Source organism: Phyllostomus hastatus, unplaced genomic scaffold (genome assembly GCF_019186645.2).
Source record: "Phyllostomus hastatus isolate PE091 unplaced genomic scaffold, TTU_PhHast_1.1 phas_contig_65, whole genome shotgun sequence".
In the NCBI taxonomy this organism is placed as follows: Eukaryota; Metazoa; Chordata; class Mammalia; order Chiroptera; family Phyllostomidae; genus Phyllostomus; species Phyllostomus hastatus.
The window spans coordinates 8,125,528-8,151,378 of NW_025333932.1; the positions used below are offsets into that span (position 1 = coordinate 8,125,528).

Genomic DNA, 25,851 nt, shown 5'->3' on the forward strand with positions numbered 1-25,851 from the left:
CAATCCTTTTAAGTGACTAAGAGATAGCCAGCGTATCAGATGCACAGTTCAAAACATTGATGATCAGGATGGTCACAGGATTGGTTGATTTTGGTTGCAAATTAGATGAAAAAATGAAGGCTAAAATAAGTGAAATGAAGAAAAATGCACAGGGAACCAATAGTGATGGAAAGAAACCTGGGTCTCACATCAATGGAGTGGACCAGAAGGAAGAAAAAAAGCATACAATCAGAAAAGAATGAAGAAAGAAGAATTCAAAAACATGAGGAGAGGCTAAGGAACCTCCAGGACACCTTTAAACATTCCAACATCTGACTTATAGGGGTAAAAGAAGGAGAAGAGGAAGAGCAACAAATGGAAAAGTTATTTAAACAAATAATGAAGGAGAATTTCCCCAATCTGGTAAAGGAAATAGATTTCCAAGAAGTCCAGGACGCTCAGAGAGTCCCAAAGAAGTTGGACCCAAGGAGGAACACACCAAGGCACATCATAATTACATTAGCCAAGGTAAAAATGCAGGAGAGAATCCTAGAAGCAGTAAGAGATAGGGAGACAGTCACCTACAAAGGAGTTCCATAAGACTGTCAGCTGATTTCTCAGAAAAGACCTTACATGCAAGAAGGAGCTGGAAAGAAGTATTCCAAGTCATGAAAGGCAAGGACCTACATCAAGATTGCTCTATCCAGCAAAGCTTTCATTTAGAATGGAAGGGCAGATAAAGTGCTTCTCAGATAAGATCAAGTTAAAGGAGTTCATCATCACCAAGCCCTTATTTTATGAAATGTTAAAGGGATTTATCTAAGAAAAAGAAGATAAAAAACATGTATAGTAAAAGGACAGCAAACTCACAATTATGAACAACCACACCTAAAACAAAAACAAACTAAGCAAATAACTAGAACAGGAACAGAACCACAGAAATGGAGATCACATGGAGGGGTAGCAACAGGGCAATTGGAGGAGGAAAGAGGGGGAAAAGGTACAGAGAATAAGTAGCATAGATGGTAGGTAGAAAATGGAGAGGGGGAGGGCAAGAATAACATGGGAAATGTAGAAGCTAAAGAATTTATGACACATGGATATAAACTAAAGGAGGGAATGTGGGTGGGAGAGGGTGTGCAAGGTGGAGGCGAATGAAGCGGGGTAATGGGACAATTGTAATAGCATAATAAATAAAATATATTTTTTACAGAAGAGAGATACCCAGAGGGTCACTTCATAACACTCAAGGGAAGAATCCACCAGAAGACATAAACATTGTAAATATATAGGCACACAACACGGTAGTACCTAAATACATAAAGAAAGTCTTAGAGAACTTCAAGAAAGATATTGACAGCAACACAATTATAGTAGGGGATTTTAACACCCCACTTTCAAATATGGACAGATCTTCCAAACAAAATACCAACAAAGATATTGTGGCATTGAACAGTGTCCTAGATGAAGTGGACTTAAGTGATAAATATAGAACCTTTCATCCCAAAGAAGCTAAGCACACATTCTTTTCAAATGCACATGGAACATTTTCAAAGATAGACCACATGATAGGACACAAAACAAGCCTCAACAAATTCAAGAAAATTGAAATCATATCAAGCATTTTCTCTGACCACAAAGGACTGAAACTAGAAAGCAACCCCAAAGAAAAAACCCAAAATACTCAAAATCATGAAGATTGAATAGCATGGTATTAAATGATGAATGGGTCAATAATGAAATGAGAGAAGAAATCAAAAAGTTTCTGGAAACAAACAAAATGAACTCACAACAATGCAAAACTTAGGGGATACAATGAAGACAGTCCTGAGAGAGAAGTTCATAGTGATACAGGCCTACCTAAAAAGGATAGAAACATTCTAACAAACAACCAAACCCTACATCTACAAGAACTCTAGGAACAACAACAAAGACAGCCCAGAGCAAGTAGAAGGAAGGAAATAATCAAGATCACAGCAGAATTAAATGACATAGAGACTAAAAGCACAATTCTAAGGATCAATGAATCCAAAAGCTGGTTCTTTGAAAAGATAAACAAAATTGACAAGCCTTTAAGCAGACTCATCAAGAAAAAAAGAGAGAGGACTGAAATAAACACAATCAGAAAGGAAAGAGGAGAGATTACAACTGATACCATAGAAATACAAAATAATGTAAGAAATTACTATGAAGAATTATATGCCAAGAAATTTGAAAACCTAGGAGAAATGGACAAATTTCTAGAAAAATATAATCTTCCAAAACTCAATGAAGAAGAAGCAGAAAGCCTCAACAGACCAATAACAGCAAATAAAATTGAAGCTGTAATCAAAAAAATCCTGACACACAAAAGCCCTGGACCAGATGGTTTCACAGGAGAATTCTACAAAGCATTTAAGGAAGAGCTAACCCCTATCCTTCACAGAATATTCCGAAAAATCCAAAAAGATGGGAGACTCCCAAACTTCTTTTATGAAGCCAGCATCATCCTAATCCCAAAACCAGATAAAGACACAACACAGAAAGAAAACTTCAGGCCAGTATCACTGATGAACATAGAGGCTAAAATCCTCAACATAATATTGGCAAACTGCATCCAACAACACATTAAAAAGATCATACACCATGACCAAGTGGGATACATCCCAGGGATGCAAGGATGGTTCACTATTTGCAAATCAGTAAATGTAATACATCGCATAAGCAAAAGAAAAGACAAAAATCACATGCTCATATTAATAGATACAAAAAGAGTATTTGATAAGGTATAGCACCCATTTATGATAAAAACATTCAGCAAAGTGGGAATACAGGGAGCATTCCTCAACATAATAAAGGCCATACATGAGAGACCTACAGCCAACATCATACTCAATGGGCAAAAATTAAAATCTTTTCCACTAAGATCAGGAACAAGACAAGTTTGTCCACTTTCACCACTTCTATTTAATATAGTATTGGAAGTTTTAGCCACAGCAATTAGACAAAAAAAGAAAAAAGAAATAAAAGGCATCCAAATTGGGAAGGAGGAAACAAAACTGTCATTGTTTACAGGTGACATGATAGTGTACACAGAAAATCCTAGAGACTCCGCCAAAAAACTTCTCAATCTAATAAATGAATTTGGCAAAACAGCAGGATACAAAGTCAATATCCAGAAACCAAAGGCATTTTTGTACACCAAAAATAAAACAGGAGAAGCAGAAATCAAGAAAAAAATCCCACTCGATATAGCAAAAAGAAAAATAAAATACCTAAGAATAAACCTAACCAAGGAGGTAAAAGACCTATATGCAGAAAACTACACAATGCTGAAGAAAGAAATCAAGGAAGACACAAACAAATGGAAACATACACCTTGTTCATGGATCAGAAGAATTAACATCATCAAAATGTTCATATGACTCAAAGCAATGTATAGATTCAATGCAATACCTGTTAAAGTACCAATGGCATATTTCACAGACATAGAACAAACACTTCAAAAGTTTATATGGAACCATAAATGACCCTGAATAGCTGCTTCAATTTTGAGAAAGAAGAGCAAAGTAGGAGGGATCACAATACCTGATACCAAACTGTATTACAAGGCCACTGTAATCAAAACAGCCTGGTACCAGCATAAAAATAGGCATTTGAACCAGTGGAAGAGAACAGAGAGCTCAGAAATAAACCCAAGTCTCTATGGTCAATTAATATTTGACAAAGGGGGCAGCAACATAAAGTGGAGTAAAAACAGCCTCTTCAAGAAATGGTGTTGGGAGATCTTGACAGCTACGTGCAAAATAATGATACTCTAGCACCAACTTACACCATACACAAAAATAAATTCAAGGTGGATAAAAGATTTAAATATAAGCCATGATACCATTAAAGTCCTAGAGGAGAACATAACAGGAAAATCTCAGATATTTCACACAGCAACATTTTTACTGATATGTCCCCTAGAGCAAGAGACATAAAGGGAAGAATAAACAAATGGGACCTCATCAAAATAAAAAGCTTCTGAACGGCTAAAGAAAACAGTATTAAAATAAAAAGAGAACCAACTGTATGGGAAAACATATTTAACAATGAACCTCAGACAAGGCTTTAATCTTCAAAATATACAAAGAACTTACATGACTCCACTCTAAGAAGACAAGCAACCCAATTAAAAAATGGGCAAAGGACTTGAGCAGACACTTCTTTAAGAAGGACATACAGAAGATCCAAAGACACATGAAACAACGTTCAATATCGCTAGTTATCAGAGAGATGCAAATTAAAACCACAATGAGATACCACTTCACACCAGTCAGAATGGCCATCATAAACAAAACAACAAACAACAAGTGTTGGAGAGGTTGTGGAGAAAAGGGAACCCTAGTGCACTGTTGGTGGGACTGCAGGCTGGTACAACCACTATGGAAAGCAGTATGAAACTTCCTCAGAAAACTAAAAATGGATCTGCCTTTTGACCCAGCAATTCCACTGTTGGGACTATATCCTAAGAACACTAAGACACCGATACAAAAGAACCTTTGCACCTGCTTGATGTTCATAGCAGCACAATTTACAATAGCTAAGTGCTGGAAGCAACCTAGATGCCCGTCAGTAATTGAATGGATCAAGAAACTATGGTACATTTACACAATGGAATTCTATGCAGCAGAAAGAAAGAAGGAGCTCCTACCCCTTGTGACAGCATGGATGGAGCTGGAAAGCATTATGCTAAGCAAAACAAGCCAGGCAGTGAAAGACAAATACCATATGATCTCACCTTTAACAGGAACCTAATCAACAAAACAAAGAAACAAGCAAAATATAACCAAAGACACTGAAATAGAGAACAGGCTGACAATGGCCAGAGGGGAGAGGGGATGGAATTTCAGGGGAAAAGGGCAGGGTTTACAGGAACAAGTATAGAGGACACATGACAAAACTAGGCGGGGGGGGGGGGTGGAAATGGAGGGAGGTGGGGAGGACTGGGGGGTTGGGAGTAAAAGACAGAAAACTGTATTTGAACAACAATTACAATTTTTAAAAAAGAAAAAATAATAAACAACAGAATCCCTTAAAAATATAGATAATGTATAGGATAAATATCAATAATTGACTTAATGTAAATGACGGGGACCCATGAGAGCCAAGACAATCTTGAAAGAAAAAAAAATGCCTTTGGAGGATACACACTTCCAATCCCCAAATTAACTACTGAGCTATGGTGATCAAGGTTGTGTGTGACTGACATTAGGAAAGACAAATAGACAATGGAATAGAATTGAAAGTCCAGAAATAAGCCCATAGATTTTGGTTGAATTGATATTTAATAAAGTTGGCAAGATCATTCAATGCAGAAAATAGTCTTTATACCAAAAGTTTCAGGGACAGCTGAAAAAGAATAAAGTTGGACCCCCACCTCATAGCACATAGAAAAATTACCTAAAAATTAATCAAAGACTTAAATGTAAGATTAAACTATAAATTTATTAGAAAAAAAATTGGTGTAAATCTTTGCAACTTTGTATATCTACCAAAAGCATGACCAACAATAATAGAAAGAAAGAAAGGAAGAGAAAAGAAAATGAAAGGAAGATTGCATCAAAACACAAAACTTTTGTGCTTCAGGGGACACTATAAAGAAAATGAAAATACTACCCACAGGATGGGAGAGAATATTTACAAACTGCATGTCTGATAAAGGTCTAGTATCCAGAATATATAAAAAATTGACCAATAAAAAAACAACACAATTTAAAAATGAGTAGAGAATTAAAAGTGATGGCTATTTTAAAAACATACAATAATAGTGGTCAGTAATGAAAAGATGCTTGATCATTAGTCATTAGGGAAATGCAAATCAAACAATAATGAGCCCTGGCTGGGTGGCTCATTTGAATGGAGCACTATCCAGTACATTAAAAGGTTGCATGTTTGATCCCCAGTTAAGGCATATACATACATAGATTGTAGGTTTGAACCCTAGTTGCCCCTAGTTGTGGCACATATGGGAGGCAACAGATCGACATTTCTCTCTCACATCTCTCTCTCTCCCTTTCCCTTCCTTCCTCTCTCTCTAAAGTCAATAAAAACATATCTTTGGGTGAGGATTAAAAAAAATGAGACACCACTTTGCACACACCAGGATCACTAGAGTAAAACAGATAAGCTTTGGTGAGGATGTGGAGAAACCACAACCCTCATATATTGCTGGTGGGAATGTAAAATGGTGCAGCCACTTTGAAAATAGTTTGGCTTTTACTCAAAAGTTAAACACAGAGTTACCATGTAATGAAGCAATTTCACTTGTAGATATACATCCAAGAGAATTGCACAAAAACTTGTACACTAACATTCTAAGCAGTATTACTCATCATGTAAACAACCCAAATGTCCATCAACTGATGAATGGTTAAACAAAATGTACTATATGCATAGCAGAGAATATTACTGATTTATAACAAGAACTACTGATTCATACCATAATGTGGTTAGCCTTGAAAACATTACACTAAGTGAAGGAAGCCCAACACAAAAGCTACGTGTTATATGATTCCATTTATATGAAATGCCTGAAAAAGACAGATCCATTGTGACAGAAACTAGATTAGTGCCTGCCAGCATCTGATGTTGGGGAATAGAAAGTCACCACTATTGATTTTCATCACTCTTTCAGGTGATGCAAATGTTTTGGAAGTAGATAATGGTGCTGATTGCACAACTTGTAAATATATGAAAAGCCACTAAATTGCACACTTTAAAAAGTAAATCATAAATTGAATTTTATCTCATGCAAAATAATTTAAAAAATAAAGAAAGAAAAGATATATAATTAATGAATGTAAAAAAGGGCAATGTCACAAGCAATCAAAGAAATGTAAATCAAAACAAAAGGTTGTTTTTCCATTGCCTTGCCAGGTTTTATCAAAAACAAAAAAAGAATACTCAATGCTGACAAGAATTCTTATTGGTGTAAGAACTATAAATTGGTTCTTTCTGGAACATAATTCTGTTATATGTATTAAGAAACTTAAAAGTGCTAAATCTATTTAATTTAGTTATCCTGATTCTAGGTATCTAAACTCTATATTTGGCAGATCAGATAAAATTAGTGTCTTTATAATTTATTATGAACTTCCCCTCCCTACACCCTATTTGGATTCTAGGTAATAGTTTTCATCATGTCTATTTTCTTACTTCTACAACTAGATTCCACCTTATTTATCTCATTTAGATGGCTGTAACAATATTTACAAAACCTGCTCATCTCCCCAGCTCCTTTCCCTACAATTCATCTAGTCTGGTTATCATCTTAAAGTTCTTGATACCTTCTGATGTTTGTTATCATCACAACTCCATAACCCATGTTCTCCCACAAAAATAGAAGGTCAGAGGGGTACTATTAATTGCCTTGCCTCATAAGAGCATTTTTTAGAACCAGAATGCTTGCATTTGAATTCCAGCTTTGCCACTTGCCATCTATGTTATCTGGGTCTCTATACCTTTATTACATAGAGTTGTAAGAATTATAAAATTAATACATAGAAACTGCTCAGAACAGCATTGGCAAATAGTAAAACCTATTACTATTACATCATTATCACCTCATAGAGATATTGTGAAGCTCAAGTAAGATAATGTGTATCAGACTCTTTTGTAATGTACTATTATCATTTTGCATTATAGTGACACATGTCTCCATCACCTCCACAGATTACAAAAGAACAAAGACTAGCACTTATTTTGATGGCCCACTTTGCACATAGCAAACGCTCAAAAGTTTGTATTTTAATGAAATGTTACCTTATGATTGAACCACCATTGACTTTTAGTTATGTTTAGAAGAAAGCCTAAATACCATTTCATCAAGATCACTCCTCATCTTGCTATATAACACATAGGCCCACTCATGTCTTCTGCTATGTTCATGATCTTCAAAGTGGAGTTCACAATGGACAGTCTACTGCAACAGGGAAGGGCAATTTTAAAAATTCTATCACAATTTATTTTTTATCTCACCTAGGTAAATTTTAATTTTTGTGTGCATCATTACCAACGTACATGAAAATACTATGAAAATGCTATAATATATAAATAAATGTTAAATGTGCAATGGAAGTACAGGCTCAAAAAATGTTTGCTGACTTCCAGCCAATATGGAGGTATAGTAGATGCACTTTGCCTTCTTGCACAACCAACAACAAATTTAAAAACAAAAAATAACCAGAACTGCCAGAAAATCAAACTGTATGAAAGTCTGACAACCAAGGAGTTAAAAAAGAAATATTCATCCACACCAGCAGGAGGGGTGTACAGGCAGCTGCAGTGGGAATGACTCACAGCAAGGTGCCAGCTGGAGAACCAGACAGATGAGGTGGCAGCTGGTGGAGCAGGTGGCCTCACATTTGCATTCAGATAAACCAGGAGGAACAACTGGGGAGCAAGACAGACCAAACAACCCAGGGTTGCAGTGCAGGGAAATAAAACCCCAAAACCTCTGAGTGAAAAAACCTGTGGGGGTTGAAGCAGTGGGGAAAACTCCCAGCCTCACAGGAAAGTTTGCTGGAGAGACCCACAGGGTCCTAGAATGTACACAAACACACCCACCTGGGAATCAGCGTGAGAAGGGCCCATTTGATTGTGGGTAGCCAGGGAAGTGACTGAAAGTTGGCTGAGAGCCCAGCAAGCAGCATTGTTCCCTTTGAGATCCCTCCCCAACATACAGTGTCACACTGCAGGTTTCCCTGCCCTGGCGAATACCTAAGGCCCCTTACTATGTAACAGGCATGCAGAGACAAAGAAGTATGGTTCAAATGAAAGAACAGATCAAAGCTCCAGATAAAATATAACTAAATGACAAAGAGATAGGCAACCTATCAGATGCAGAGTTCAAAACACTGGTAATCAGGATGCTCACAGAAATGGTTGAGTATGGTCGCAAAATAGAGGAAAAAGTGAAGGCTATGAAAAATGAAATAAAGGAAAACGTACAGGGAACCAACAATGAAGGGAAGGAAAGCAGGACTCAAGTAATGGTTTGAAGTACAAGGAAGAAATAAACATTCAGCCAGAACAGAACGAAGAAACAAGTATTGAAAAAAAATGAGAGGCTTAGGAACCTCCAGGACAACTTTAAATGTTCCAATATCCAAATCATAAGGGTGCCAGAGGAAGAAGAGAAAGAGCAAGAAAATGAAAACTTATTTGAAAACATAATGAAGGAGAACTTCCCCAATCAGGCAAAGGAAATAGACTTCCAGGAACTCCAGGAAGTCCAAGAAGCTCAGAGAGTCCCAAAGAAGTTGGACCCAAAGAAACACACACCAAAGCACATCATAATTGCATTACTGAAGATTAAAGATAAGGAGAGAATCTTAAAGCAGCAAGAGAAAAGGAGACAGTTACCTACAAAGGAGTATCCATTAGACTATCAGCTGATTTTTCAAAAGAAACCTTGCAGGCAAAAGGGGCTGGAAAGAAGTATTCCAAGTCCTGAAAGACAAGGACCTACATCCAAGATTACTTGATCCAGCAAAACCATCATTTAGAATGGGAGGGCAGATAAAGTGTTTCCCAGATAAGGTCAAGTTAAAGAAGTTCATCATCACCAAGCCTTTACTATATGAAATGTTAAAGAGACTTATCTAAGAAAAAGAAGATAAAAATATGAATAGTAAAATGACAGCAAACTCACAACTATCAACAATGGAACCTAAAAAACAAAACAAAACAAAACAAAAATGAACTAAGCAAACAACTAGAACAGGAACAGATTCACAGAAATAGAGATCATATGGAGGGTTATCAGTGGGGAGGGGTTGGGGGGAGATTGGAGGAAAAGGTACAGATAATAAGCAGCATAAATGGTAAGTACAAAATAGACAGGGGGAGGTTAAGAACAGTATAGAAAATGTAGAAGCCAAAGAACTTATATGTCTGACCTATAGACATGAATAAAGTTGGGGAAATGATCATGGAGGTGCACAGGGAGGAGGGGAATAAAGGGGAGAAAAAATGGGACAATTGTAATAGCATAATTGATTAAATATATTTAAATTTTTTTTTACTAAAGGGGTATACTATCTAAAAAGCCTAGAGATCAGCACACCACTCCACAATGTGGTCTGTCTCCTAGCACCAAGATGACCTTTTTCACCTCCTTCTAGAACACACTTTGTATCTTTCCAAATCTGGCTCCCAACTTTCTAAGTTACAACTTGAATTCTTCCCTCAAAACCTAAACATCACCAAAGGTAAGCTTCTTAAAAGAAGTGTATATATCTGGTCCATCATTGCCTTATTCCCAGTCTTCCACCACTCCTAACACAGATATTACTCCTGGGAGGCAGGAGAGGGTTCTGGTTACTAGCAGAGGCTCGTATCCTTCTAACACTTAATAGACTGAGCAGCCTGAGCCTCAGATTCTTCCTCTGTGAAATGAAGCTAGGAGAGTACCTGTCTGATAAAGACGTTGCAACGGTTAAATCAGTTATAACCTGGAACGTAAGTGTCAGTAGTATTATGGTCTCCCTGAGACTTAAACACAGTCACATCTGAAAAGTATGCATGAGTGAGTAACTCAATCTTCTCTACTAGTCACCTCATATTTACAACTTCCTTGAGATTATCATGGCACTTTTCACTTGGATTGATTGCCTCACATACTTTTCCTTGTCTTGTGAATTAAGACCAGTAGCCAGGCTATGCTTTGTTTTAATAGTGTCATTGTTGCTACTATGCATTTTAATGAGATTAGCTCCTCTGTATTTCTGGGTGGAGAAGGGGGAAGCTGTGCATCTGGTGACTAAACTCTCCTTTTGAATTGTCAATAGCATTTTAATTTATTTTTATTTTTTGCAGTTTCACATGAGTGTTGCAGAACTAATACTGGTTGATTCTCTGCACAGATAATAAAGTTAAATAAAAATCATTATCTTGACTCAGGAAGATTAATCTAGTGGTATCATTTAGTCCAGAAAATGTCAAAAATTCATGAAATATAAAATGAAAAATAGTTTAATCACTTTAGAAGACAGTTTGGCAGTTTTATTCAAAGCTCAACATGGTCTTCCCATACAATAATCAGTCTCTTAGGTATTTATCCAAGTGAATTAAAAACTCACTTTGTATATCCACAAAAAAACCCCTGCACATGAATGTTTATAGAAGCTTTATTAATTAGTGCCAAAAATTAGGAGCAACCAAGTCATGTCCTTCTATCAATGAATGGAGAAACAAACTGAGGTATAATCATTCAATGAATTTTATTCAGCAATGAAATGAGATGAGGTATAAGTCATTCCAGAATAAGTCATTGGGAAACCTTAACTACACATTACTAAGTAGAAGAAGCTAGTCTAAAAAATGTGTATTGCCTGACTCCAATGACATGACATACCAGAAAGGCAAAACTAGAGATACCGCAAATGGGTGACTGGCTGCCATTGGTTGAAGGGGAGGGCAGGAGGGAAGAATCAGTGGAGCATAGGGGAGTTTTAAGGGCATTTGAAACCATTCTATAGGATACTGTATTGACAGACACATGACACTATGCATTTGTCAAAACCTATAGAGCTGTACAACACAAAGAGTGAAACCCAATGTCAACTATAAACTTTAATTAATAATAACATATCAAGATGGGTACATCAATTGTAACAAATGTACCACAAAATTGCAAGACGTTGATAATAGAGGAAATTGCGCAGAGGGAGAATGGATATCTGGGAATTCTTTACATTCAGTCCACCTTTTTTTGTAAACTGATAACTGCTTTAAAAATAAAATCTATTATTAAAAATTGTCCATGGTAAATAGAAAAATTAATTCACAGCAAATTATATATGCATGTGTATATAATACATATATAATATATATGCATGTACATATATTCCGATAAAATGAAATAACTATATATATATTTTCATGATAATCTTAAATGTTATATTCTGTTATTTTCCCCCTCTTGACCTAATACTTCTACAGAGACTAACTGTTAATGACAGGTAAGGAAATGCACACAGCTATGCTAAATCATGCTTACAAAAAAATTGATAATGAACAGAAATAGAGTTTAAATGGATAGCTGTGGGAGTCTGAAAGTCTAGGAAAGAATTATTTTTTAATGATATAATGATGCCAGTTATGAAAATACATAGTCAGTAAGTAGCTCAATGAATTTCATTCTTTAGTTATTTCACTTTTAAGAATTAAAAATGGATGCTAGAATACAAAACTGCATAGAGACAGTACCTATTAAATTTTCCCAATGAGTTGAAGTGTGAGAAAAGCAAAAGAAGTACATACCAACTCCTTGAAGCTGACCATTATAATATGCTGATATTCTTCACCATTTTTACCTTCAATCTCACAATCAGATGATGCTACTGGCAACAGAACAAGGATCAGGGGAGGAATTCCAAAGATATACCTAAAAGAAACTAAAGTCAACAGTAAGTAAGAATAAGCTAAACATTATAAGTCATATTGCCTGAGTTGATAGTAGCATGTCAATGGGCCTGACCACATAGTTCTAATAACTGTAAACATGCATCTTGGTTTTTTGATAGAGTGGGGGAAGAACTCTAAGATTCAATATTAAATAATAACAAAAGTAAGACAGAATTTTAGTGTTCAGGTTTCTTTCACTTTTTAATTGAGAAATTACTCTTTGAGAGAGTGCAGAAATGGGTGGATGCCAGCAGAGTCTCTTTGCTTTTTTGAAATACTCAATATATAAATTCAGATTATTTAATTTTGATTTATGTTGAACATCCCTACAAGAAAAGGCATCTACAGGTGAATAGGTAAACTAATGACAGGTAAAAACAGTATGCATTTTTGAAATTTTATGATCTATGGCATGTGATTGTATACATATATAAAACTCAGCGGTTGTTCAAGTGAATGCATTACAGATTAATCTCCATGGTACTAATCTGTGATCGTGTGTGTATATTTATGTGTGTGTATATATAGTGTTTACCCTTCCCAGAAATGTTAAAGTTGACATTTGTATTTTGAGATTCCTTATCTTTTCAGTAACTGCTATTTCTAAGTACCCAGAGAACCCTATTCTCCTCAAACACTGTTTAGCTTCTTGATATGTTAGAAAAACTCAGTAAATAAGTTCCCACCCTGTTAACTAATTATTTCTATCTGTTTTTATAAGCCTTCCTAATTAGGGGCAATTGTGTAATCAAAAGGAATGAAATCATAAATGGTATAATTTGGAGAAGTAATAATACAGGAATACAAAGCCAGTGGTTCCCTGAGACATAAAAATCTGGTTATATAGGGACTTAATTCTTCATAAGCCTGCCAGAGTATCTTCTCTACATCTTTTGGTAAATACTTAGGTTATGCTGACAACATATTTTCTGTGAATGCCCCAAATGAACTTTAACTGTACTTATTGAGTGTAAGGCATTTCACATGTGCACCTATTTTGATTAAGATTACAAACAATACTCCTTAGAACCCAAGGTGCTACTATGACAATGAACTAAAGACTATTAAATATGTCACAAAGTTCTCAATAACATTGTCACTTATGATATCATTTGTTATAAAAAATTGGTAGCACTTAATAAATGATGTGCTATTAAATACCCATATTTTACAAATAAAGTAGGGTAGGTAGCAGATTTGGGAACAAACATCAATCCTACATGAATCTCATCCTCATATGTCACTGACACTGGGAAAGGCAGTAGAAACAAAATGAGACATGGAATCCATTGCTCAGCATGAAATATCCATATACATGACAAGCAATAATTCACTTAGGGGATTAATAATGATGATGACACTAGTTACCTTTAACTGAATACCTACCCTGTGACAAGCATTGTTAAGTGTCAAATACATATTAGTTCTAAAGAATAAGAGCTCTGCAAGTTAATCTTTTTCTGAAACATGGATAGTAGGTGCCAGCTCTGGGTTTTAACCTGAGCTTGCTGCCTCACCAGGACTTGATCAGAACTGGTCATCATCTTTTGATAATATGTAATTATGTTAGTCTTCTGGATGCAAACCACTTCCGTGCAACATTATACAGCTCTGCTCTCTCTTCTACTACTGGTCCTTCAGCCTGAAGATTCTCAAATGTGAACAACTACTAATGATTTACAAGGTCCTAACTTTGTAATCAGAGTTTAATGGATTGTAGAGAAATTAACTTTTCTCTGTCACCTTACAGGTGTCCCCATGGTGTACACTGGTAGAATTAGATGATAAAAGGAAAGTTACATGGCACATAACTTGAAATGAGCTTTATGAGAAATACAGTAAAGCAATTAAATACCAGAATGAAATGGAGGCATTTTTACCATTGTAGATAAATGTTATTTCAAAGGAACACCTTCTATGCTTTAATAAAGGAGGATGTTTTATTTTCTATGCAGAGCACTAGCTCTTGTGTCCACTTCACCTCAACTTTTAATAATGCGTGCTTCCAAATTCACATAAGCCTGTTTATTCATTGAAACACATTTTACCAATGCTTTTGAATGATGACTTGGTGGAAAATTCAGTCTTTGTGTAATAAAACTAGTTTCAAATTCTAAAACATAATTTGACTTGTCAGTAAGAAGTGCCCTTTGTTGCCATTACTGTTAAATAAGTCACCCTCAGTAAGAGTAGGGCAGTGCAGGACAGTGAGGTTTTACAGAGTAGAGATGGGGTTTGTGTGACAATGGTTGTGGACTGAATGAATGACAGAGTATCATTTAAGCTTCACTTTCCTTATTTGTAAAATGAAGACTTGAGACTAAATGATCCCTTCATGTCCCTTTCAATTTTCAAGCACCTTATTGCTCATAATCTACCTGGCCATCCACATGCAGTAACTCTTTAGATTTGAAATCGCTCATGAACAGTGCTACAAGAGCACCCTGGGCTTCAGACCTACATCTCATAGATTTCCAGCTCTCCTGCTAATGACTTGCACTTTGGTCTGTAATTAAAGTCTTTTCTCCACACCACATAGAGAGTAACATTAGTATTGCCTGGTTTGAGCTTGCTTTAACACTGTCACAATGGGAGAAGGACTCATTTTGTTTTATTTCAAATTATATATTGATACCCACACTTCCCCCAACCCTGACCTTTTCATTAAGTTACAGAGAAGACAAACCATAAAGAATAATGTAAGGCAGGCTTGGACTTGTGGAATTTTCTTTAGATCTCCTGAAGGGGTTGAAACTGGAGAACTTGTTTTCAGTAGGGAATTTGGTTAAGCCAAAATGATGGCTGTCTAAAAAATTCTTGTTGGTTTTTAATTTAAGCCAAATAATACATTCAATCCTCAGCTACTTAAGTTATGGGGTCAAAGTGAACATAAATAAATTAGTTTCTACAATCCATCAAATCCAATCTTTTTTTCAGCCTTTAAGACCAGTAAGTGTTAACTGTTTGTCCATTACAAACATTATAGACCTATTTTCACTGGAAATTTTAAAAAGTGGTAAAAAGACATTCAGGATGGATTAGAAAACACCTGAATGTATAAGATTTGGTTTTAATATGATCAATTGGCACAAGCAAATGGGTGACTAAAGAAAATGTTAATGAAGAGTATAAAAAAATCATATGTTAGATGGAAATTAGCTTTTTAAGCTTTCAGAAATGAATATGATGCTGCTCACATAAAGAAATCTTATAATTGCCACAAGCATATTCAGATTGGACTATAAATTCTATCCACAAATCCCATGATAAACACTAAAGACATTTTTGAAGCCCTCCTATGACATTACATATAATATTTCATATCAATTTCATGAATTAAGGGCTGTCAATTATTAACATTTTGCAGATGCAGAATCTGAAACCAAAAAGATGTTTTTCTTTCCATATATAAAGTGTCTAATGAGAGGCAAGATTCAAATTCAGGTTTGTTAGGTTCAAAGAGTTTAGAAACTCAGCTTTTAGCCACCAACTTACCTGCTTCTTAAAAAAAACAAAAACAAACAACACACACACCAACAACTGTGTGCTGTTCAGTCAAGGGAAATAAATGTACAACAACCCACCTTGCTCCACACGAACCTCACTACAGTGCTTCCTGGCCAAGTTCTGACAAGCTGCCATCATATACTCTTATCGCAGGAAAAAAGACACTATTATTTGCTGTTATTTCACTAGGTTATGTGTCAGAGGTGAAACCAGAAAAAAATCTCACATGTGATAAGGTGTGTCAGTTGGTCCTATGAAATGATCTTTTCCATTTTTGTTTAAGATATTTAAACAGTGATGTGGTACTGTGTGTAATACTCCTTTATCCATGTTCAAGTTTTCTAATCTTTCTTAGCTCTCTGTTTTTAGTACCATTCCATTTTTCGGTCTTCAAATATGAGTAAATATTCTAAACTACATAGCCCAGTTGAGGACCACGTAGTAGGTCCTCAATAACTTAAATTCCCAAATGAAGTAGCAAAGAAAAAGATCAAAGAGTAACCCTGTCTTTAAGCTTCTAGTGAAATCTATTGAAACAAACTGCAGAAAGCCACTTACTATAACCATTATTCCAAGTTTAGAGTTTTAATAATGCTTGCTGATAACAATTTATGGTACATGATTAATATAGATATATTTCAGAAAAAAAAGACTCGTTCATAATGCGCACCCTTGGCTTCTCTTGTTTTACTTTCCACTTCAGGTCAGAGGTGACGCGAGGATTACATAGAACCAGGAACGATCCAGAAAGAAGTAACAGCAGGACCCATGGTCATTGAAAGGAAAACAAGAATATGCCTAATTTTTAATTTTCCACAAACTTCTGGAGGATGTCCATTATAAATCTTCTTCCATAATTGTCTTCTATACTCTAACCCGTGCCCCTTTACTTTGTTACTGATCTAGTCATTCTGGGCAATGCCCATTCTTGATTCTTCAATACCTTGGAGATGGGAAAGGGCTCTTGTGATCCCACGGTGGAGCCAGGAAAGCCCACAGACCAAGCGTCAAAGGGACCAAGGACCTGATCCCTATTCCAGCACTCTCCCCCACCCGGCTCCTTTTGCTTGAGGAAGTGTTTACTGTAAAACATTCCAATTTTCCTCAGCAGATTCTCTCCCTTCACATCTTTTTGTCCCATTTCTACTTCCAGTAAACTTTTGGACTCTGGCCACAGGGCTGCCAACGAAACCCAGCTCGCCCTCCTCTGCCCTTGTTCATTTCAGGTCTGAAACCCGCACAAATAAAATAGGAAGAAAAAGAAACCTGAAACTGGCCTCTCCGGTGCCAGTTCGAGGACTTGGTTCCCTGCAAAAAGGCACAAGGGACAGCCCTTGACGGAAACTCCCAGCCTCTCTGAGGGAGGAAAACGGGGTTTTCCAGAGTCCTATCCCCTTAGGGTTTAAAAGCACTTCTCGTGGGAGCCGCGCTTTCACTTCTCCAGGGAGTTGGGAGCTGTAGGAGCCCAAGTCCTCCCCGACGCCGGGTGCCAGTAAGTTGTAATCTGGAGCCGACGGTGACGCGAGCACGGTGGCTGGGCGAGGGGGACCGAGGGCAGCGTAGCTGAGGACGTATGACAGAGCCCGCGTCTCCCTCAGAGACCAGTCTGTCCCGCGCAGAGGCTGCGGCACTTGATCCCTGGACAGAAAGGGGGCGCCGGGGATGGCTTCTCTCAGCCAGCCAGGCGCAGCTGCCCCAGGTGCCAGTGGCTTTGGGCCAGGGGACTCCGGCGCAGCTACCGGCTGCTTGTGGGAGAGCCAGTGCTCTCAACAGGTCCAAAGTGCAAGGCACGGCTGTTCCGGGACGCGCCTGGGCGCGGGGCCCGACTGCGCGCCCCGGAGCCCCCAGCGTGCCCGGCGCGCGAACTTGTGCGCCGGGAGTGGAGCGCTTACCATGGAACATGGTCTGCAGGAGGCGGGCGTGGTCATGATGACCGCAACTGCAGCAGGAGCGGACTCTCACAGCCCATGGTCACTGGGAGGACCACCGTGTGCTCGGAGGTGCCGGTAGTCGGGCCCCGCGGCCGCCTCTGCGGCTGGTGCCTCTGCAGCTGGTTCCTCTGCCCCACGCCGCGCCCGCTGCTTCATCCATCCCAGGGGAGGGGGTGGGGGGAGCGGCACACGCCACGGCCCGGCTGGGCGCTCTGCCTTTCCTAGAACTTCCGTAGGATCTGCCGCTGTGTACTTTCAGTTTCTACTTCGCGCTGGGTCTGCAGGTTCGAGCTTTGGGTTCATCACCGGGCGCCCTGAGTGGCCCCCCTCCCCCGCGCACCTGTGTACGTCCCCCCACCCCAACCCGGGGCTTTCTGTGAATCCGGACCAGGACTAGAGGAGGACTCCGCAGGAAGATCGAGGGAACGTTCTGAATTAGAGCGATTCGAGGCAAGACACTTTCCAGGTGACCTCTAGCCGCCTTGGGAGAGCTAGGTCCCTGGAATAGGCAAGCATCGGTTGCCACTGTGTCACGGAAGCGACAAAATATAGGACGAAAGCTGGACTACTGCGAGCGGACGCCAGGGAAGGGGCGTAGCAGCTCTGGCCACAGGTGTGATGGCCGATGCCAAATGGTCTTCTAAAAAAAGAAAGTAGGAAGGAGTGAGAAAGCCACGCCCTCGGCCTCTCCAACACCTCTCATCAGTCTCTTTCTGCTCTTTGTAGATGCACCTGCTCAGGTGAGACCTTAGGGAAAAATAATTCTGTGGGTCCACCTACGCTGGTAAGTGAAAGTCTTTGGACGTGGAAATCAAAGCCCAAATTAGATGAAGGAAATGGAGTCTATCATAGTTAAATAACTGACTCTCACATTTGTCTGAATTGGCTAAGAAATCATACTTTTAGTTTTGACTGTGTGTTGCTGAGTAGTTAAATTTTTTTCCAGGCCTGAATTATTTAGGTATATCCTGTTTTAGTTTTTAGTTTGGTTTCTGTTAGTCTGCTGAAGCTTTGCTTAAATGAAGGTGGGTAGTGTAAAGTAATAACGGTGATAATAATAGTGGCTATTATGTATCTATCGTTTGCTCTGCGCGAGTATTATGCGAAGTAAGCATTTTGCACATGTGGTCTCATGCAACATTTTCTGTGAGGTAGACAATTTTCTTATCTGTGCTTCACAGATGTGAGAACCAAGACTTCCTTAACTAATTTAACAGAGTTCATCTAGGGAGTTGGTGAGGGAGATTGTACACAAACCTGCTCCATTCTGGCTCCAGAGTCTATGTGTGGAACTCTGTGTTAGAAGTCCTCATGAATCATGTAGAAACTGATGCCAGGAAGGGGACAGGGTCATTCATGCATCATGCGGATACATCTTTGCCCAAGTGTGAGGACCTCAGGAAAGGTTTCTGGAGGTTGTGATTTCTGAACTGAGACGCCATCAGGAGTTCACCTGGGGATAGGAGCATTCCTGATTCTCTTCTGGTGTGAAGGAACAGAGAAAGAGGGGAGGGAGAGAGAATACCAATGAAAAAGAGAGTGAGACAGGATTGCTCAAGCCTGAAACTTGGATCCTCTATTTGTCTGTTAGTCCCATGTCCCACATCCAATCCAGTCAAGCCCCATCAGCTCTACCTCTAAAACATCCAAATTCACTCTGTCTGCTCTGAGAATTGTCTATGGGCCAACCATAGACACCCACCCTGCAGTCCAGAATGGCCAGCTTTCACTCTTGCTGGTGACCCTTTCTCCTCACAAGAGCCTGGCTACTTCCAATTACCCCAAGCCTAAGGCCCTGGGTGACCTGGGCTCTGCTGCTCCTCTGACCCTCTGTGGCTCCAGCCACACTGTCCTGTTTTTCTCCTGTCGTAGCCAAGTTGCCTTCTAGATAGTATCTAGACTCAGGCAGTCAGACAGGACTCCTTAGGGACAGCGTGAGACAACAGCAGAGAGAGAAGGCAAGAATGGGAACATGCCTGAGGAAAAGGATGTGAATGCAGAGGGAAACTGGGAAGATGGAGAGGAGTATGAAAATGACAGCAGGAGAGGAAATGGGTGAGCACAGCAGAGCACTTCCATGTGACTGGAACCTAGAGAAGAGATGAGCATAGACACACTGGAAGCTGCAGTGACTTTTAAAAGGGAATCCAGTACCTAAACACACTTAGGTTGGTTATTTGTTATCCCTGACAGTGACACTGAGGTATAGAAATTGCCCACCCACCCCCCTTTTTTTCACTTATCAGGGACAGATAAAAGAGCATCTATCAATAACTTCCTTAAGAGGAAATCCGTCTTCCTTTTTCATGCAATCGCCACAAAACCTGGCACAATAAGGGCATATGCATAAGTGAATGTTGGGAAAGCATGAGGAGAAAGTATTCAGAGCTCCAGGAGAGATGTAAATTCCTCCTTCTGACCCCAAATGTGAAGAATCACTCTTCAGAAGATAGGATTTGGAATTTTTGTTGTATGAGAGTGGGCACATTCTCACCACATTTTTATTATTTTTCTACCAGGAAAAAAATTCTAAATTAAGTCTTAAATTAATGGTTGATATTTTGATAAACTGAACATTATTTTTTACAAGACAGATGGGCAAGGACAAAATGTATGTGAATTTTTGTGTGCTGATGTTTTATGATTAGAAAAATGGAGTTATTACTATTATGTTTACTCATTGCCCCAGTGAATTGTGCAAAACAGTTAACATGGAAACAATACATGAAGTTTATAAACTATAACCAGTAAATACTAGGAAAGAAGACAACATTCTCAGGATTACTAATAAAATGTAATAGAAAAAAATGAAATAAGATGATATAAAAGTCAACTTAAAAGAGAGACTTGTTAAAGGTTAATCAGTGTCTTTTTTAATGTTCTAGCAGGGGTGTCCAACCTTTTGGTATCTCTGGGCCACACTGGAAGAAGTGTTGTCTTGGGTCACATGTTAAATACATTGGGACATATCTCATAATGTTTTACAAAACATTTTGTTTCAAAAAATCTTATAACATTTTAAGTAAATTAATGATTTTGTGTTGGGCTACATTCATAGGCCACACCCATCCTGAGTTGCATGAGGTCTAGTGCCTTCAATCAAAATAGTCAATTATTGGTAACCTGAAAATATTTTCTTAATTAAGTACCAAAACTGTTTTTACCTAACTATAACTACTTTTGATAGTCTGAGATCTGAATGCTAGCTGTTGCTCTGTCTGGATATTTTCTGAACTTCTTATGGCTTAATTTTCCAGGCATAGTATTCAACATATTTTGGACACACACACACGAGTTCACATTTTTAATGGGCATGTGTTCTGTGTCATTGCCTAGGGGCCTGTGTTAGTTCCTACAAGGGCTCCATGCTTGGTTTAATGCTCTACTGTCACTGTCTTGTGATTCTTAATTTTTTTTTTACCCAAAGCACTCTCATTTTCACTTTGTAACTGGGTCTCACAAAATCTGTAACTGCTTGTATACACACACATATTAAGCTAGACATTGTGGATAGCAATGCAAGTCTGTGGGGAGATCAGAAGTTAAATGAGTAATTTCAAAAGTAAAAGAATATTATATAAAAGAAAGGACAAGATGTATTGATATTTCAAACCAAGGATTTAAGGCAATGTAGGCAGACCCATTTTAAAGATTAATGAAACTGGGGTCCAAAAAAGTTTCAATTACCTGTCCAGTGGGAAAACAGCTACAATGGAGAAGCTATAAATTAAATCAGGTCTCTTTGTTTTTTAGGCCTGAACATGAGAATGAATTTTAAATTTTATTAGATGATTATTGATCATCTATTTACATAGTTATATTTTTTCTTGTTCCATTTCTAAATAAACCACAAATTTACCATAATGCTACATTCAAGTTGCTAATATTTAACTTAGAAATTTGTAATTACATTCTTGATTGGTAGATGTTTGTTCCTCATATTTAACTGAGCTTGGGCTATTTTTTTTCAGATTTTTTTAGTTTCCCAAAGGGATTTGGGAATTCTCTTGTTTTTTAAAAACCTTGCCATTTAAGTATTATATAAACTATTTGTTTCTCATTAGTTGACTATAGTTCAACAATAAAAAAATACATGATTTAGCAGGATGAAGCCCAGGGATACGATGAGACTGCCAGTTTTGAGCATTATGAGAATGAAAATAAAAAGGTTTCTTTCGAAGTTTGAATCAAGACCATGTCAAAATATCAAGAACCCTTGCCCTGGGTGGTATGGCTGAGTGTATTGAGTACTGGCCTACAAACCAAAGGGTCACCAATTCAATTCCCAGTCAGGGCACATGCCTGGGTTGCAGGCCAGGTCCCAGTTGGGGGCATGGGAGAGGCAACCACACATTAATGTTTTTCCCTCTTTCTTTCTCCTCCCCTTCTCCTCTCTCTAAAAATAAATAAATAAAATCTTTAAAAGTTATCAAGACTCCTACTAGAAATGTGTATGGCAGCATATTGGTTATTGCTTGAGTTATAGAAATGAATGAAATTACCCAACCTACAACTAAGAAGGAAGCGACAGAAAACTAAGGCTGGGAGGAACCTTGAGTGTTGAACACTAAAGGTAGATGGAAAAAAAGGGTGCCCACTAACAAAGTAACAAACAGTGGGCAGCAAAGTGGGAAAGTCAGAATCCAGTGTCTCAGAAAGCGAAGGAGGATAGAATTTCAAGTTAGATTAGGTAGTCAGTGTTTCCAAATGCCACAGAGAGATTGAATAAGTGAAGTCTGAAAAGTGGGTCCAGTGACTTTGGCATAGGAGAGATTGTCTATATTCCTCATGACAACAGTTTGAGAAGAACAACAGAGCTAGAAGCAATATTCCAGTTTGTAGGGTGTAAGCAAAGATACAAATAAAGTGAGAGACAACTTTTTAAAGATATCTGGCAAAAGTAAAAGGACTTGGGTAATGGTCTGAAAGGCATGCCCAGCATAATGGAGGTTTTCATTTTCATGTAGGAGAGGTACTAGAGCATATTTATATGTTAATTGGTAAAATTGCATTCTTCTGAAGAAGTAGAAAATGATAGAACCAAGAAACCAAAGATTAGTTTTTTTTTCTTATGCTTCCTTCATGTCTCTCTCCTCCACATTTCAGTCCTTAAATTCTCTAGTTCTGTGTAATAGGAACCAACTATAAATCTAGTGCCTAATTTTATGTTCTTTATTTAAATGTTCCCTTTAATACTCTCATGTCTACTTCTGGATTGAGTATTGGCTAGTTGAAGAGAAAAATATTTCCTAAATTGCCTTCAGAGGAAGCAAGTATAGCTTATGTAGTTTGCATTATCCAGTATTTTTGTACATTAATGGATGTGTTGTGGGCAATCAGAGGTATCTTTCATATACTGAATTCTGGAGAGATTATGCTTTTAACCACTGCCTGTATAGATGACTAATTAGGGATGATTATGCCTATGACAGTTTTCTTCATGCAAGTTATTTGAAGAAAATGAAAAAAAATATTGTCTTTTTTGCCTTAAAGTTCCTGGAGAGATTCCCTTAACATCATCCAGTTACTATATGAAGATGCTATGTTGTTCTTATGAAGTCTTGTCAGTGTCTTATTCAACCTGGGATTCTCTGAAGTCAACAGAATCCCATTCAAGATACAGATTCAACCCAAGTGTGTCTTGTGGAAAAGGAGGAAATCAGATGCACAGGTTTTGACTTGTTTTCACAGAGAACCAGTTCTCGGGGTGAACCCGTGACAACATCAATGTTATAACAGCAATCACTGACTGACCTGAATTTGCCTAAGCTTTTGGTAAGGGTATCAAAATTCTCATACTTAATAGATTTAGACCTTTTCTTATATGAAGGACTATGTAACCTATTAAAGTCTTTTATTATTATTGTATTAGATAATTAATTCAATCTATCTTTCCTTCAGGCAAGCCAAGTTTGTCCTACATATTGTCATTACCTTGGACTATGAGTGAATTCTCAGAACTTCCATTAATTTGTACATGACACGGAATTATTGCATGTATTGTCACAGTAATGAAGTCAATAAACAGTAACCTGAAAAGATTTCGTATTTTCCTAAGATCCTAGGGTATCAATCATGTGTTAGTTCATTGACATCCTATAATCCTGAAACTACCATTAACATGCTCACCTAAATTGTTAATGTGTTAGTTGGCAGTGACAAATACCTCAATGAGAAGAGCACAAAAATGGAATTTTTCAAGAGATTAAAACAGTGAGACATCAACTTTGGTGTATCAATACTTTCTTCAACCAAAGGAACAAAGTGAGATATATTTTTTTCTCAGTGACATGCCCTATGAAATGTCTCCTAAAGGCTTTGATTTCCTTGTTTCTTTTACTATGTTGGCAATTTTCCCTAATGTTTAACTAACAAGCTTTCTAAGTATGTCTTATTCATTGGGTTTACTTTTTTTTTCTGATAAAAACTGTTTTCTAACCTGTCCTAGGCAGTGATTTTTATTTCATGGCACATATAAACTGATTATTAAAACTCTGCAGCACACCAAAAAATATTTTTCTTGCCGATCTGATAAAAAATAGGTATAATTTTAATTCACTCACCCCAGATGGCTATTGTTGTATTGGCTGTTATCATTTTTTTTATTTGACAGTGTGAGGGGAAGGAGGTCAGTGCCCTTGACTAAATATGTACTGCATGTTTTAAAAGTTCTTGTGGCACACCAGTTGAAAAAATCTCTGATCTTAGGTAAAACATTGTTTCTACCAGTAAAATGTAATGTTTTCTATTTCTTGTTATTTCTTTCCTTTCAAAGTAAGATTCTGTGTCATTTATATTCTCTGTGACCTCTGAGCTTTTATTCAGATTTTAAAAGTTAAGCTCCTTTGATTTTAATATCCAAACAATCCATTTTATAACTTTTTAAAGAAAAATATGAAATGATTGCTCCTTACCAAATACAAATATGTTCCTATGTATTAAGCTGAGTTTATTTTTAAGCTTGCAGTATATATAGACATATATAAGTGTCTCTCTCTATATATGTATGTATTTACATGAAACATACAATAAGACCTAACCCAAAAAACCAAGACAAAAATGAAAATTGTGTGTACTTGTACACTGATCATTTGAGAATGATCCTCTGAGACTAGAGGTGTTTTCAGGCACTTTTGTTTAATAGCCAGATTTAAATAAGTGACTTTAAAGTAAAATCCAAAAACAATAGAAACAAAACAGCAGAATTGAGGACTTTCAGGAGCTAAAACAATCGCTATCAAAAAGTGATAAAGATTGAAGCCCCAAAGAAATCTCAGGAGGTTGAATCTAAAAAAGTGCTAGATCTGGAATAGGTCAAATTCATACTTTTCCATTTCTATATTACTACTATAGTTGCTGTTAATCTTGATTGAGATTACTATCTTCTTTATGACTTTACTTTTTTCTAAGTCCTTTGATGACCTTAATAAAAATTTATTTTGTTGACTTGAATTTGACTTAATACAATTCCTTCCTTTTTATTTCCAGCTAAATTTTTATTGAATATTAAACTGAACATTAAGGAAATAAATAAACCTCATGGCAAAACTTTTTTTAATTGTTGTCCAAGTGCAGTTGTCTCCATTTTAGCCCTACCATTCCCCTCCAACCCCAGCCATCCCCACTCCCCACCCAGGCTTGATCCTACCCCACTTTGGTTTTGTCCAACTGTTTTTTGTACATGTTCCTGAAAACCCTTTCCCCTTTTCTCTCATTATCCCCTCCCACCTCCCCTCTGGTTACTGTCAATATATTCTTAATTTCAATGTCTCTGATATTATTTCGCTTGCTTGTTTGTTTTGTTGATAGGTTGCACTTATAGGTGAGTTTGTAGCAGCACAATTTACAGTAGCCAAGTGTTGAAAGCAACCCAAGTGCCCATCAGTAAATGAATGCATCAAAAAACTATGGTACATTTACACAATGGCATTCTATGCAATAGAAAGAAAAAAGAGCTCCTACCCTTTGTGACAGCATGGATGGAACTGGAGAGCATTATACT

At 37.6% G+C, this 25,851-nt stretch overlaps 1 protein-coding gene and 2 long non-coding RNA genes across 3 annotated transcripts in view; 2 read left to right on the forward strand and 1 right to left on the reverse strand.

The window, feature by feature from the left end:
* The window catches only part of LOC123825831, a 45,539-nt gene extending 28,151 nt beyond the window's left edge, over positions 1-17,388 (forward strand). The window contains exons 2-3 of the long non-coding RNA XR_006786962.1: positions 12,339-12,413; positions 16,622-17,388. This is a non-coding gene — a long non-coding RNA (uncharacterized LOC123825831). The remainder of the gene's footprint in view (positions 1-12,338; positions 12,414-16,621) is intronic.
* Positions 1-17,948, reverse strand: part of IL7 (interleukin 7) — a 55,362-nt gene extending 37,414 nt beyond the window's left edge. Inside the window, exons 1-2 of the mRNA XM_045849477.1 lie at positions 17,811-17,948; positions 12,268-12,401 (exon numbers count right to left, since the gene is read on the reverse strand). Coding sequence (XP_045705433.1) covers positions 12,268-12,401; positions 17,811-17,820 — 144 coding nt within the window. The 5' untranslated portion in view covers positions 17,821-17,948. The remainder of the gene's footprint in view (positions 1-12,267; positions 12,402-17,810) is intronic.
* A 503-nt stretch (positions 17,949-18,451) lies between these two features.
* Positions 18,452-23,888, forward strand: LOC123825830. Its single transcript, XR_006786961.1, has 2 exons — positions 18,452-18,589; positions 23,343-23,888. It is a non-coding gene; the product is annotated as an uncharacterized LOC123825830 (long non-coding RNA).
* Positions 23,889-25,851: the final 1,963 nt, after the last annotated feature.